Here is a 16,760-nt window from a genome sequence, read left to right as displayed (position 1 = left end):
AACCAAGAGGCAGGGAGACCAAGGGAGACACTGAAGGAGAAGAATGCTGTGATTCAGTCAGCGGCTCCTAAGGTGCCGTCTCTGTGCATTCTGCTGTGTGCTCCACTGGAATCTCAGGTTGTTGGACAAGCACCTGTCATCCAATCAGAGTCATGAGCACAGGGACAGGAGCTGTGGCTCATTCATCTATGCATCCCCGCAGCACCTAACACAGTGTCCTGCACGCAGTAAGTACTCCACAGATCTTCAAAAGTAATGACGGAACACTGTACGTTACCCTTTCGGGCAAGCACTCGGGGAGAGAACAAGTTGTGGGGAGGAAATGAAGAAGGAAAAAGGACTGACCTGACCAGCCAGCAGGCAGACCCCAAAGAAGATCTGAACACAGGGACCGAGTCTGAATTCGAACATGGCACATAAGGAAAACCGAGGTTAGTTCTGAGATTGGCTTCCTCTACCAGGCTGACATTCAAGTCTATTTCGGGCACTTTATAAAATAATCGTGTTCCCATTAGTTGTTTTTCCTGCTTCCATGCATACTTTTCAAATGAAAAGTTAAAAAAAAAAAAAATCTTTTCTGTGGTTAAACACAAGGAGGACAAAAGTGCAGTAATTCTTTCCTTCGGGAAAAGAAATCTTGGCCTGTGAGTCAGGATTTAGACATTTACTTTGAGCCCAAGCCCCAACAACACACAATACAGCATGTCTGATGTGGACTCCATGAAAGAGTCCAGTCTGAATGGAAGAGAAACATTTGGAATGTTGGCATGGCTGAACCACATGAGGTTATTTTTGCAGGAGAAATTATTAGTAGTCAAGTATCAAATATCATTGATTGTCAAATATCAGTAACTTCATGTGGCTCCCTCTAATGTTTACAAACCGGTTGTTTATAACTTCCGGTGGATCTACAAGCTCAAATCAAACCCCTGCAAGCTCAAATCAGAAGCCATAGGGACTTTTCCCCATCTTTCTTTAGCTTTCCCCACCATACCTGCCAGTATACACTGACTAGGCTGAGTTGGAAAGTCCTGCCAGCTAATGGCATCTGGTTCTCTTCAGTGGATGTCCATGAAGCACTGTAAATGCCATGGAGGCAGCCTGGTACAACAGGCGGGTGGACAGGCTTGGAGTCAGGTGACCTGTGGGTTCCTGAACTCAGAAGCATAAAGGAATCTGTGAGAACAAAGCATCTGTTTATTCACCAAATGTTTAAGGAGGGCCTGTTATGTGCCAGGCAATGTGCTGGGTGCTAGGGAAATACAGCAGTGAGAAAAGAGATGGGGTCCCTGCCTTCAGGGGCTTACTGTCTCAGAGCGGAGGTAGACATCCCTCAAGGAGTGGCCCAAATAAAAACAAAATGGCTACTGAAGTAGATGTGACCAAGGGCTTTGTGCTCTGACCTCATCAGAAGGCTCAATCAGGTAAGGCTTCCCTGACACATAGACAAGTAGAGGTCTAAAACAGAAGTAGGCAGAGACTACACATTCCAAGAAAAGCAGGTTTGGGGATACGAAGGAAGGAAGGAGGAAGAGAAGTAAAGATTTTTAGGGCAGTGAAACTGTTCTGTAGGATAGAACAGTAGTGGATACATGTCATTGTACATTTGTCCAAACCCACAGAACGTGCAATACCAAGAGTGAACCCAGAAGTTAACTATGGACTCTGGCTGACAATGATGTTCATGGACTATAATAAATATACCACTCTGGTGAGGGATGCTGATGGTGGGGGGGCCATGGGGCTGGAATGGGGGGTTCAGGGACAGGAATTATATGAAACACTGTACTTTCTGCTCTATTTGGCTGTGAACCTAAATCTGCTCTGAAATGAAATAAAGTTTATTAATAAAAAAGGAAAAGAAAGAAAGAAAGAAAGAAAGAAAGAAAGAAAGAAAGAAAGAAAGAAGCAGGAATATAGGGGAGGAGTATTCCAAAGAGAGGAAATAGCATGTGCAAAGGGCCCCATAGTCAGGGTAACTGATTCAAGATCATTTGGCTGGAATGCAGAGGCCAGGGGTGAGAGGTTTGGGGAGAGAGCAGTTCCAGAAGAGCCCGAGAATAAGTCTTTGTCTCTTTGCCTCTTTGCCAAATGGACATGTAAAGCACAGAGGAGCCCGTCGCTTGAAATCAAAACTGACATTCTAACCAGATTTGGAAATATTGCCTCAGTCATTGAAGGGGCCTTCTAACCTTTCTGCAGGGTGTTTCTTTCCTGCCATATCATTAGTCAAGTGAGCCAAGGGGTGTAAAACACCCTCAACACAGGGAACACAGGCTTATGCTGGAGGACCAAGAGACAAAAACTCTCATCCGTGCCCTGGTGACAATTCTGAATTGTAACTCAGTCAGTTCCCATCCCTTGTGTCAATAAGCAGCTGTCAGCAGGGTAGTAATACCCAAACACAGTTCATGGGCACGAGGCAGAACAAGGAAACATCACTTCAGGGCTGGACACAGTCAAGTGATTAAAAAATGCACATTAAACCACAAACATCTGCAAAATAGAACGCCAAGAGAAACTTTCACCACCTCTGGCAAAAAGCTGCATGGGCATGGGCAGAAGACGTGCATACCTGCACACATGGCCCCTAAAGCTTCACTGGGCCACAGGAAGTTCAATAATTTCATGGTGTTTCACCAAGACACTGAGCCAGAGGAAGAGCAAGCAGGTTGGGGCTGGAACAAGCCCCCCAAACTTGGTGCAATCCGCTAGCAGAAGCAGTTCACGCATGCTGACAGATAACCCGGATGGTGAGAAAAGAGAACACATTAGGGACTCCTTTTCAGGTGACATGAAGTGTCAGGGATGGCTGCCTTCTTCAAGGAATTCCATACATTTCTCAACTCATGCTTGGAAAAACAACGCAAGTCTGAAGTCTAAAAGAAATCAGGCGGGGTGCCTGGGTGGCTCAGTCAGTTAAGGTTAAGCGTCTGACTCTTGATTACAACTCAGGTCATGATCTCAACAGTTCCTGACTGAGCCCCATGTCAGGCTCTGCGCTGACAGTGTGGAGCCTGCTTGGAATTCTCTCTCTCTCTCTCTCTCTCTCTCTCTCTCTCCCCACCCCCCCCCCGTCCCTCCCCTGCTCATCCTCTCTCTCTCAAAATGAATAAACTTGAAAAAAAAAAGTTCCTAATAAATACATAAATAAACAAAAGAAATCAGGCAACAGGTAAAAACAAAAACAAACAAAAAACCCTCAAATTAACTCTGTGGGAGGCTGGGACAGGGGAGGGGGCAGAGTAGAAACTTCTAGCAATGCCTGATTCCAGGGATGGGGAATTTTCCAACCTCTACAGGTACCTGTGGCAGCCCCTCCCTGGCCTGAGGCTCAAGACTGAACAGGGAGTGACCAAAAAGGCAAAATCAAGGGCTCTGAGCAAAAGGGGAGGAGTCCTTTATGAAAAATAGCACCGACCAGCCCAATGGAAGGGCATCCTAGAGATCTCCCCTCCATTCCCACCTCCTTGCATTTTCCAGATGCTCTGCGGCCCAGAGAGGTCAGCTGGCCTCCACAGAGTCAGTTAGCAGCAGGCTTAGCTTGATTAGGACAACATGACTCTTAAGTTGAGCCTCCCTGCTCTGCAGGGTACTGTCACTACTTCCCAAAGCACCAGGTACCAGGTAACAGAGCATGGGCCTCAGAATCAATCAGATCTGGTTCAAATTATGGCTCTACTCCTTATTAACAGTAAGTTTCATGAATCCTTGTCCTACTCCGTTTCCTTCTCCATAAGCAGGGGACAGCCCCCACTGCCAATACACTGAAGGGCTGTTGTGAGCATCAGAGATAATGTATGTAAAACATCTGGAGCATGGATGAGGGGTGAGCAAGGGCAGCAATTATTCTGTTTCTAGAGGTCCACAGAATTTGCATTCCTACAGAAAGTCTTGCCAGAGTAAAGCTGTCCCCCCAGCAATTCTGCACCCGGGTCTCCATTTTAGATCAGAATGCTCTCACCAGCGAAGGAATAAAGGACTCAGATCATGCTGCAGACTTTTTACTCAGCATGTAAACTTCCTTTGTTTGCTTTGAGACTCACTCATCCACCTATTTCTGAGAGGATATACAATGGTTTAAAAATCTAACATACAATACAAAATTAGAGAATCAAGGTTCAAACAGGAAGTCTGCCTGAAGGATGTGGAGGTTCTAGATGCTGAAACAAAAAGGGGAATGTACTGGGTGGCAAAGATCTTATTTTCTTGTCTAACGGTTGAAAGCAGCCCATAGAACCCTGTGCAGCCAGGATGCACCCAGCCAAGCTCAAACTGGCAGGTCACTTCTTTAAGCACGAACAACAGCAAAGTGGTGACTGGCAACCTGGAAGGCAGAAGTCCTCGGCCACCCCTCCCTTGTCACCCGAGGCCAAGGACAGGCCCAGTTTAGGGAGAGCAGGAAAGCAGTCCTTGTTCCAGTCTGAACCACTCATCACATTTTTATCCACACAATTTCAGAATAAACAACTTACAGTCAACTTCTAGAAAGTTCTGGAAGAACAAGAAAAGTAGTACAGGGAAATTATTATTTTGACCAAGGAACGCTCAAGAATAGATTTCTAGGTAAAGATAAGAAATTAAGAGCAGGAGCATTCCCTCATCTGGCCTAGCCAGATACAATGTATTGGAAAAAAAATGCCTGCATTGATGACAGAAGCGTCCCTTAGCTGTGGACACTGTTAAATGACCTCTCACAGCAATGTGACCTGAGCGGGATAAAGACTTCCACTCGTAGAATCAGGATCCTTGTCCTAAATGGAATCCTACATAGAAACAGTTTCCTTCTTTTTGCAAAGAACAGCTTTCCAAGAAATATAAAGTGGGCCACAGAGGTGGGATTTAGGGCCAGTCATATGAACATACTCCTAAATCACACAAGTTGATAACTAACAGTCTATCCCAGGAAAACCACAGCAAGAAGGAAACCAGAACAAAGAGCCCCCTGTGAGCTGCGACACAGGCCTGCTATCAGCTCATCTCCAAGGGCTCAGGGTCGCTCCCTTCAGGGGAGGTAGGGGCGCGGGGGGAGGTGGGGGTGGGGGGGGGCTCACGCGCTGCCCAGCCAGCTCCAGCCTTCCTGACACCACTCTCCAGCCAGAGCTCACAGGCCTGTGGGTTCTGTCACAGTCAGTTTGCAGGATTCAGTGGAAGCACCTTTAATCTGCCCAAATCAGGAGGCAGCAGAAAACTCAGTAAACAAAGTAAAAATGCTTAGGACTCTTAAAAAAACAACTCTCAAAATCTAATTATTATTACAAATCTAAATATCATTGAAATAAATGGTATCTGGGATTTACTTCAAATAATGGGAGAGAGTGGTTAGGCACACAAATCAGATCGTCTAGGAGTTGGTAACTGGCAAAGATGGACAACAGGTACATGGGTTTAATTTCACTGTTCTACTTCCATATGTTTGAGCTGTTTCATTATAAGTAAAAAAAACCAAAAAACAGGGGCCCTGGGGTGGCTCAGTTGGTGAAGCATCCAACTCTTGATTTTGGCTTAGGTCATGATCTCAAGGTTTGTGAGACTGAGCCCCACGTCGGGCTCTGCACTGACAGTGCGGAGCCTGCTTGGGATTCTCTCTCTGCCCCTTCCATACTCAAGTGCTCTCTCTTGCTCTCTCTCTCTCTAAATAAATTAAAAAAAAAAAAAGTAAAAACATCATACCAAATCATTGTGAAAATGTAGGTAAATATAAAATTAAAAAAAAAAAAAAAACAGAGAAAACAAAAACCACACATAATCCTATCACCAGAGACAAACACTGTTAACACTTCAGTCTATATACTTCCAATCTTTTCCACATTCTTCTCTCTTTTGTTTGTCAAGTAGGATCATATGTTTATGCTGTTTTATTACTTGCTTTCCCTTCCTCTCTTACTTTATCAAGAATTATTCAAATCCTTGGGAATGCAAGCTGGGGCAGCCACTCTGGAAAACAGTACGGAGGTTCCTCAAAAAACTAAAAATAGAACTACCCTACGACCCAGCAATTGCACTACTAGGCATTTATCCACGGGATACAGGAGTGCTATTTCTAAGGAACACATGCACCCCAATGTTTATAACAGCATTATCAACAATAGCCAAAGTATGGAAAGAGCCCAAATGTCCATCGATGGATGAATGGATAAAGATGTGGTATATATGTACAATGGAGTATTACTCGGCAATCAGAAAGAATAAAATCTTGCCATTTGCAACTATGTGGATGGACCTGGAGGGTATTATGCTAAGTGAAATTAGTCAGTCAGAGAAAGACAAATATCATATGACTTCACTCATATGAGGACTTTAAGAGACAAAACAGATGAACATAAGGGAAGGGAAGCAAAAATAATATAAAAACAGGGAGGGGGACAAAACAGAAGAGACTCATAAATATGGAAAACAAACACAGGGTTACTGGAGGGGTTGGGGGGGATGGGCTAAATGGGTAAGGGGCATTAAGGCATCTACTCCTGCAATCATTGTTGCACTATATGCTAAGTAATTTGGATGTAAATTTAAAAAAATAAAATTAAAAAAAAAAAAAGAATTATTCAGATCTTTAAGAGTCCTTTAAGGGTATGATTGCTACATGGTCTTTTATCAAAAGGTAAGCCAAAATCTACTTCCAATATATGGCTTCTATAAGTAAGGGTGTGGTGAACTAGGAAGGATGACATTTGTTATAAATAGGTGATTCCAAGTAAGAAAAAACTGCATGAAATGTCCCCAAGCAGAAACTGACAGTACACATGAAAAGAAATACTAAGAGAGCCACTGCTGGCTCATAGACTACATAATTCCCAGCAGTTAGGAACCTTCCAGGTACTCGCCATTGCTAAGGCCATGGTGGGAAGAAGAGGAAAATGTCAACACCTAAAACTGAAATATGCTCATAAAGTGAGCAATAATTCACACAGTACATTCACACAGTGGTTTAAGAAATCTGCCAGCATCTCTGAAATGCTGGAGTGTTGATATACTGAGTTTTCAAAGGGAAGAAGATTTGCATGGGCTTGGGGTGGTATGGGAAGGTTCTGTAAACACAAGAGTAGATCCTGCGGCTTCTCGGCTTCTCGGAGACCACTGTGCCTCAGGCATTCAACCGTGGCCTTTCCGATCACTCTATCAGAATTAACATAACTGGACATGGCTTTGTTCTGTCACTGAGTTCTTTCCCTCAAGCCCTAAGGATGATTTCCTCCCCCATAAAAAGAAAATCCACAAAATCCTCGAGCTGGGGAGATAGATGAGAGGGATCCTGTTTTCCCTGCACTATTTGTCCCTGCCAAGAAGGAGATTCGGCAGAATATCTGTGAAGACAACGCCTCATATGATCAATGTCTGAATGCCAGTCAAAAATGTAATTTTTCTTTCTGAAGCAAATCCATAAATGGCCTATATTGTGACACACTGTAAAGACTGAGAGCTGAACACATTCCAGCCATGTTCCGTCTGGCTTTCCTGGGCTGCTACAAACCACCAGAGTCCTCTGAACCAAACTGTTTGGCTCTGGCCCAGCAGCCGGGAAGGGCGGCGCAGCCACCGCAAGGCCATCTCCTCTAGGGGTGGCCCCGAGGACACAGTGAATGACGACAGAGCTGCAGGGGGACCAAGAAGGGAACCGCAGACGACTACGCTTTCTTCCCATTTTTTCCTTCCCCTTATCCCTGTCTACCATTTCAGTTTTTTATTTCAGAAAGGACAACTGTATCTCTTATCACCAGGTCAAGGATGGAGTGGAGAAAAAGTGGGTCTGTGACACACTGGACACGTGCTGAGGTCAGAAACTATGTAAGTGGTTAATTAAGTGCTTACCACTTGGTAAATGAACAGCAGCCTCTCCAAACTGAGTTTTAGCCCCAAACATGGGGGTCCCAGCGATCGCCCTACTGCTGAGCCACCGAAATTTTCAAGAGGGCATGCTCAGTGATGAGCACTCTGAAAAAATTGTGAAAGTATGTGTTGGAATGGCAAATTCAAGAATGATTTTTTTTACAAAATCTTGCTGTTATTGAGTTGTTTTGATAGTAGAAAACTAGTTTAGGAATAAGTTATTACCTGACAAGTGTCAGGGCAGATGTGGAGAAAAAGGAACTCTCATGTACTGTTGGTGAGAATAGAAATCAGTAGAGCCACTGGAAAATCATAGGGAAGTTCCTTAAAAAGTGAAAAATATAAATACCTTATCTTCCAGTAATTCTACTACTGTATTGACCAAAGAAAATGAAAACACTTGAAAAGATCTACGTGTTCTATGTTTAATGCAGCATTATTTACAGTGCCAAGATATGGGGACACCCCAAGTGTCCACTGAGAGATGAATGGATAAAGAGGAAATGGTGTGTGCACACACACATACACATATAATGGAATATTATGCAGCTACACAAAAAGAATGAGATCTTGACATTTGCAACAACATGGATGGGCCTCGAGGGTATAACGCTAAATGAAAGAAGTCGGACAGAGAAAGACACATACCATATGATGTCACTTACATGTGGAATTTAAAAAACAAATCAAGGGGCGCCTGGGTGGCGCAGTCGGTTAAGCGTCCGACTTCAGCCAGGTCACGATCTCGCGGTCCGTGAGTTCGAGCCCCGCGTCGGGCTCTGGGCTGATGGCTCGGAGCCTGGAGCCTGTTTCCGATTCTGTGTCTCCCTCTCTCTCTGCCCCTCCCCCGTTCATGCTCTGTCTCTCTCTGTCCCAAAAATAAATAAACGTTGAAAAAAAAAAATTAAAAAAAAAAAAAAGTAAAAAACAAATCAAATGAACAAACAAATAAACAAAAAGCAGAAATAGACCCAGAGAACAAGCTGATGATTGCCAGAGAGGAGGGCAGTGGGAGAATGGGTCAAATGAGTGAAGGGTCGTGGGAGGTATGGGCTTCCAGTTCTGGGAAGAATAATGTACGGAGATCAAAGGCACAGCATAGGGAATGTAGTCAGCGGTATTATAACACGTACTATGATGACAGAGGGTAGCTACTCTTGTGATGAACACAGCACAATACATATGTTTATCAAATCACTATGTTGTACACCTGAAATTAATGCACCATGTGTCAACTATACTTCAATTAAAACAAAAAGCTATCACCAACGCTCCATTTATCTATTTAACTGGGACTGGAACCTCTCAGAGCATGGGTTCATTTCTGACCTAGGTCTGTGTCCTCCCTCTGGATTCATATACCACAGAAAAGCTGGAGAAAAACAAATAGAAATGCAACCTGAGATGACATGCAGTTTTGTTTTTCAGCCAGATTTGCTAATCCAGCAATCTTTAAGGTTGGCCAAAACTGGGCCAGAAGGCTCAACAGGCCTCATGCATAGGGCTTGAACTTTACCTTTTCCCCCCAAAAGAAGCAAGAATCTAATGCATAAATGCAGAACAGCTGTCTTCTGGCAAAGACAGCGTCCAGTCACACACACATGGCCACACCCTGAAACAGAGACATACACCCGCCCCGACCCATCAGTGAGCTCCAGCTGACTTGACTGCTGTAGGTTTCCCCAAAAGTCCCTGAGCTCACCCTCGGATGTAAGAATGGACACGAACCACAGGCTGGGGTGGCTCAAAATCTGCCATCTCCTACCGGCAGGGCCAACGCCCGCCCACATGTAGAGATGAAACAGAAAGAAAAGTTACCTTGCAGACAGCCGCCTGGAGTATTGCATCAAAGCCTCCTTCGGGAGCATCGCGGTTCCGGGACACCCTCTGTTTCCGAACCTCCTCATTGAAGCTGTCAACTCTGTCTGTAAGGGGCAGCAGATGGCGGAACCCAAAGGATGGGACGCAGTTTGGGAATAACTTGTAACTAGAGAGAAAGAAGAGAAGAGTCACTTTCCATCACTGTAGGTAAATCTTAAGCAACCAAGTACTCTGTGTGTTCACTAAGTGCCTTGAGCAGCAGTAATGAATATTTACCCAGCACCTACTGTGTGCCCCTGGGACACACAAAGAGAGAGACAACATGGTTCTTACTCTACAAAGGCCAAGACCTATACCACAGGCAAGTCAGCATATCCAGGTTGTATGTGAATGGAATGGACAAATGGTTCGAAAAAAGGAGATAATAGCAGACTACTGCTGTCAGAGGAATACGTCACAGAGATGCCATGCCATGGGCCTTGAAAGATGGGAGGGACCAGTGGCATGGGCACCATGGCCTGGGCAGCACAGCAGGGAAGGATCTTTTGGGCTAAGAAAGGTGGGCAGTGTCGAGTGAGAGCAGCCTGAACAGAGGTACTGTATGAAAGCAGCTTCCCACATCAACTCTGCTGCTGCCACGTGTTAAAAGATCACATAGCATCCCTTTGAGTGAACCCACTCAGAGACGCGCAGGACATCCTGGCACATGAGCAAAAGCTAGTGGAACAGGAATGAAGACATTCTATCTGCTACTTCATTCATTTATAAATATTGTGATGATAAGCGACCAGCTCTCCTAAATGCAACAGAGATCACTCAGAAGCTAACTGTCCTCAGATGGAAAATTAGATGTGGCAATTTGGGCAGAGGCAAGTATTGCGTCTCAATAGCAAGTTAATGCCATGTCTTTCTCCTGCAATACTGGGCGATCTCATCTTCAGTCTGCAGTAGAGATCCTGAGTGGTTCCATCCCTGGAGGAAATTAGATTCCAATTACAGATCTAGGAGTCTCAGCTTGGCATGCAGTCGCTCACACAGGAAGAGAGGCCTTCCATTGTTTCACCAGTGGATTCTCGAGGGGAGAGGGAAGAGGGTCCTGGCCAGAGAGAAGCACACATGCAAGAGCCCCTTGGCAGGAGAGAACACAGGGAGCCCAAGAACAAGGAAGGCCAGTGATGGAGGGGGGCCTTGTCTGCAGCGGGGGCAGACAAGGTGAGGATGGGCCAAGGGGAGGCTGAGAAGGCAGACTGAAAGAGACTGTGCAAGTTTGCAGCCACGTTAAGAAAGCCTCTCTTTTAGAACAAAAGATGGAAAAAAAAAAAAAAACAACACTAACAGAGAGGCATGGGCGGGGGTGGGGGGGGGTGGGGGGAGGGGGGGCTGGTTATAATCCAACTTAAGCCTTGTGTATGGAGAGGGAAACAGGCTTAGCAACTGCTAGGGAATCCTGCCTAACTGCAGCCAAGAAGCAGCAGCCAGGGCAGGTCTGGACAGGTTCCCTTCCTCCAAACAAGAGGCAAACTTTGGCTTTCTAAGAGGCCATTCCACTCTCCTTCAGGACCTACAGTGCCTGCTCCATCCACCAGCCACCGCAGCAAACCGGCTCTGGACAGAGTCAACCCCACTGCCATTCTGGCCACGACTCTCTCTGGATGGGGGCGGGAGCTACAGGCTTCATCCATCTGCCTTCCCTTGGCTTCACTCCCTCCTTCTTCCTCAGACTTCACTTGTACCTTGTGCTTGGACAGGACAGACTTTTCTATATATGATCTGGACCATCAAATTTTTTATTCCCATCTCATTTTTGCATGAAGACAAGGTCATGGAAATTATATTCCCGGAGAGAAGAAGGAAATGAGCTGAGGTCCTATTGGTAGTTGACAAATGGACAGGTGCAGGAGGAAGAAAACACACACAAATTTTCCCTTCCTTCAAGCCGCTCCTCCTCTCTGTGTGGTTCTGGTCTACTATGCAGGACTTTGGGAATGTGATTGTTGTCACAGTTGACCGAGTGGGTTGAGGAGAGAAAGGAGAGGAAAAGAATGATAACTGCTGTTCAGCGAGAAAGCCAGGGAAGCTGTGAAAAGCTCACCAAAATTAGCTTGGCATTTTTTACCTTTCCCCTTTTATTCATGCTAACAACATTAAGTAGATATATTTTTACTTGGAGAATTACTATTAAATAATCAGGAAATAGAAAATGTGTTTGCCAGAGAGAAGCCTTCATGGCAGAGAATTTACTACAACCAAATCAGTCATCTCTTTGAGGAAAACAGCTTTGTCACACAGATCCTGCTGCATGTCCCATAGTCACTAAAATACGATGTCCCCTGTGACTATTTAATTTAACCTCTGGCAGAACTGAGTGAACTGAAGGTCTGAGCACTTGGGGGTCTAACTCCAGGAAATGCTCCAACCCCCACCCTGTGTCTGTCTGTAGAGCCCTGTTTGGGGCCATGTATAGGGAGTTATTCCATCAAGGATTATAACCAAGAAGGTAAGTAAAATATATATGCTTAAGTTGCCTGGGGGAGCATGTACGTATGAAAAGTGATTCCAATTTGAAGACGCTAGACCCAGGCAAATCCAGAAAACAATCTATGGCTTCAGGACAATATTGTGGGACAAGCTGACTGGAAACAGCTCTGTCTTAGTCTAAATACAGAACTGCCAGATAACATATAATTTTTCAAAATGCTCATATGTAAATGTTAATATGGAAGCTTAGTGGGGAAATCCCAGCTGCCGGAGATGAAGGAAAAAAAAAAACACTCAACAAATGAGTACAGTTACGAGATGAGGTGGGCCTGGAGTAAGAGCTCATGCCAAAGAGCTCCCGGATGTGCCAGGACCCGACGGAGGTCCTAAGGGTTGGGGGCACGATTCTAACGGGGACGGATGAAGCACTGGAATAGGGCTCTCTTCATAAAGCTAAGCTCTACAAAGAGCTGCCCTGTCACCAAAATGAAAGACACAAATTCCAGCCACTAGCCTGGGAAAGAAGCAAGGAAGAGCCATTCTGGGCCGAGAGCATGATGAATCACCCATAAAAATTGTTAACTCCAGGCTCGAGCAAGTCAGGATTCACTACTTTATGGTGAAGGAACCCCCAAAGGAACAATAAACAGGAAAACTAGTCCCATCGAAACCCGGAGGATCCAGGCAAACACATAACTGCCCTACAAGGATGGGGCTGTGATCCTCGCCCAGAAAACCACCTCGGATGAAGAGGAGCTTATGACAAACTTATGGATCCCGTGAGAAACAAACCACCATGAAGGAATGATAACAGAGATAACAGAATGATTTGAAGCACTGTAAATGCAAGGATATTTAAAACATTAAAGGAGAGGAAAGAATACATACCAAAAGCCAGAACAGGATATTATTAGAAGAAAAAAAAACAAGGCTGTGAAAACAAAACAATATAAAAAACAGAAGTTTGGAAAAAGAACCAAATAAAAACTATAGTCAGTGAAATTCAAATATGAAACTTCAGTGTATGGACTAACCAACTAAAAACCAAAATGGTAAACTAGAAGAAATTTCTTACTAGGGAAATTAGCGTTAGAAAATGAAGAGGAGAGGAGCCCCTCAGTGGCTCAGTCAGTTAAGTGTCTGACTCTTGATCCTGGCTCAGGTCATGATCTTACAGGTTCATGGGTTCAAGCCCTAGGTCGGGCTCAGCACCGACAGTGCGGAGTCTGCTTGCCTGCTTGGGATCCTCTCTCCCCCACTCTTTCCCTTCCCCAACTCGTGTGCACGTGTGCATATTCTCTCAGAAATAAATAATAAACATCTTTTTAAAAAAGAAAGAAAATTGAGAAGATAGAGGAATCAAAGAGAAAATGTCTGAGAATTTTCAAGAATAAAGACGTATTCTCCGATTAAACAAGCAGACCAGATTCTGAGCAATGTAAATAAAAGCAAATCCAGTCTAGACACATTCAAATGTGTATCATTATAGAATATGAAAAGCACAGGAAAATATTAAAAGCCACCAGAGAGAAGGAAAACCATTAGATGGACAGCCACCTTCTCATCAGCCACAGGACATGCCAGAAGACAATGAAATAACACCATCAAGGTGATGAAGGAATACTGTGACCCTTGGAAGAAACACAGGGAGGGTAAGGGAAAACATAAATGATGAAGGATGAAATATGTCAGTTTACTTGCCCAGATTTTTGCATGTGTATTTCCATTTTTGTTGTGTGGTGAGAACATTTAAGATCTACTCACTCTCTTCCAAGTATACAAGTGTATGTTCCAAGTATAATATCGTTAACTAGCATCACTGTGCCATACGCTACATCCCCAGGACATACTCATCTTATAACTGGAAATCTGTACCTTTTGACCAACATCTCCATGTTCCCCCCACCTCCCAGCAATTACCAGTCTACTCTGTTTCTGTGAGTTTGGCTTTGTTAGGCCCCACCTATAAATGAGACATGACATGTATTTCAACAACAGCCCGATACCTCGAGCAAAAGGAAATGTCTTCAGGGCCGGGGATAACAGGCTGCATTAATCCTTCAAATCCTCTATCAGTAAATCCCACATGACTTTTCCCAGTGACACTCTTCCTGTTACTCAAAATAGCAAGTAAACAGATCTTTAATCTGGTGATTAAATGATACTGTGCCTTTTTTCCGATTATGGCAGCCCTGTTACTACTACTTACCCCAGTCCTGGCATTTCTAGCACATTCTAAGATAGGAAGGGATGAATCTAGGATTTTGATCCTTTGGCAAAAACGTCTGGAGCAGGAGGAGGGACAAACCTCAGAAAAGCCCCCATGAAAAACCAGCTCTCTTTTCTCTGAGGTGTCCTGTAGAGGTGATTAAGTCACTCCTGACTCTATCTTCCCAAAACTTCCTGGGGGCTCTTGCTGTTCCCACTCCCTCAGGGGAGAAAAATCCAACTGAAGGGGCCATCGGAGCTTGAGGAGAACCCCATGACTCTCCTCTGCGCACTAGCTGAAGGAAAAGAATAGACGAGGATCGCAGGCAGTGTGCACCGGGCCAGGGATGAAAGGCAGACAAGGGAGGCGGGCCAGCTGTGCGACATGAAGGGTGGTAAGGACAGCAGCGGCCGAGCATGTGGTACAAACCCAGCTCCAACAGACCTGCCCGCTGTTCTAGAAAACCTGGAAATCCTGGTTATTCTTGGTCAAATCTTCTAACAAAGCACACACAGGCTGGATCAGGTATAGGGACAGCCACCGTTCGCTGTTCTCCCCAGGAACAGCGGGAATCTCTGGGACCCAGGACACCACATGCATTCCACTGCCTGGCCGTGCGGAGATAAACCTCAGCCTGCTCACTGAGCCAGAGTGACTCCCTGATGCGGTGCCCAGCTTACAGAAGAGAGATTTGCATGACTCGGCTCTGCTGTTTCCTTCAGAACTCCTGTTCTTCACTAGATTTCCTGCCTTGCGAGTCTTTCAGGGTGCCTGTGCTCACTGAGAAGACTTTTACGTCTACAATTGGTTCTGCCTTCCAGGCCTTCAAGAGGGACTCTGGATAAATTGTGCGTGATAACCCTGAATATCTGAATGCTGAGTCTCCAGAGATAGTCCCCTCCATCCTCTCTGGGCTGCCAATCTAGCACATCTTACAGTGAGTGGATGGTCCTGGGGAAGTGACCGTGGAGATATACCCTGTCTGTCCAGAAACAGGGCCCAATCAGAAGGCAGAGGTGAAAAGAAGCAGACAGAATCACTCTTAGGGATGAACTGAAAAAGGCTTTGGTTAAGCTGCTGTTGTACCTGGTAAGAAGCAAAATTCCAACAACAGGTCACGGCACTGAGACTCAGCTGAAAAGGCCTTGGAGACAGGACCAAAGTAATAATAATGCCAGAGGCCACCTGTGGCCAGGAGGAAGCTAAACCCAGCAAATGATGACACCTGGGCCTCTTCACAGTTAAGGAACTTAGAATTGCTTTTGTATTTAAAACTTTTTCTTATCTATTATCTTCCCCACCATTGTGTCAGTTCCCAACCCCTGGGGAACACGTAAGGGAGCTTCTAGGAGATTTACAGAAAATTAGGAAAGATTCCGGAAAACATACATTACCAGCATAAACACCACTGCATCCTGAGCACCCAGCCAAACCCAGGCCTGGGAGCTGTTGAGGTTGTGGAAGATTAGCTGGGGAGCTGGGCAGGCTCAGGGGCTTAGGAACAGCTCTCTTCCCCCCCAGGGGCAGCCAAGTAACCCAAGAACTGAAAATGCCACCACAGGTGGAAGGTCCTGGATCCGAGTCACCGCTGAAAGGAGAGCTGCCGTAGAAACCAGTTCAGGCCTCATCAGAGTTTGTACAAGAAAGAAAGACACTCTGATGGTGCTGAGCCACTGAGATTTGGGGGCTATGTTACTGTTGCATCACCTAACATTACCCTTAGGCAAGCGCCTTGAAGGTCGGGTTGTTTGGGGATGGGCGTTTGTCCTCAGACTCGGGTAAAGCCTCTGTGCGGTCACGTGATTTGAATTCAGAAAAAGCAAGCACCATATTAATGGGAATGCAGACTCTAAAACTAGTTTGTTTGGACTCTTACCCCAAACCTACCCCTTACAAGTTGTGTAATCTTAGGTAAGTGGTTTATACTAAGCCTTGGTTGGCTCACATAAATCTTAGAGACCTCAAAAGATTGCCATCAGACTTGAATGAGATAGTCCACATGGTTCAAGGCATATAGTACAGTGCCTGATGCTTGGTAAGAATCTCAGTCTTAGTAGCTTCTTATCTAATAAGTATTCTGGGGTCTTACATCCCAAAGCCTAACTAAAGTTGTATGTGGGGATGAGAAAGAAAAACTTGGAAGTTACCACTCATTGTAATCCTGCCCACATCATCCTGACATTTACAGGAACACTCGTAAGACTAGAAAGGAAACAAACCAACCTTGTAGAGGTTGCCTTGGGGGAGTTGGAGGCTGTGACCCTCCACCCCCCACACAAACACACCATGGCAGAGTCCTGTCCACCAATCCTGTTTCCTCTTCTTCCTGAGCACAACTGAACTGGTTTCCAGCTTCATTGCTAGAATTCCATCGTGTCTGATAAAGTGCAGAAGTGGCAAAGGCTATTCACTGGTGGCCCAT

General features: G+C 45.2%; 1 protein-coding gene across 1 annotated transcript in view; it reads right to left on the bottom strand.

Moving 5' to 3' along the window:
• Positions 1-16,760, bottom strand: part of ITGB5 (integrin subunit beta 5) — a 121,798-nt gene that overhangs the window by 67,939 nt on the left and 37,099 nt on the right. The window contains exon 5 of the mRNA XM_086675211.1: positions 9,649-9,817. Coding sequence (XP_086531337.1) covers positions 9,649-9,817 — 169 coding nt within the window. The remainder of the gene's footprint in view (positions 1-9,648; positions 9,818-16,760) is intronic.

Source organism: Puma concolor, chromosome C2, assembly GCF_028749965.1.
Source record: "Puma concolor isolate L17-30 chromosome C2, mPumCon1.1.hap2, whole genome shotgun sequence".
Taxonomy (NCBI): Eukaryota; Metazoa; Chordata; class Mammalia; order Carnivora; family Felidae; genus Puma; species Puma concolor.
The sequence above is the reverse complement of the archived record's forward strand: the minus strand, read 5'-3'. Positions and strand labels throughout refer to the sequence as shown.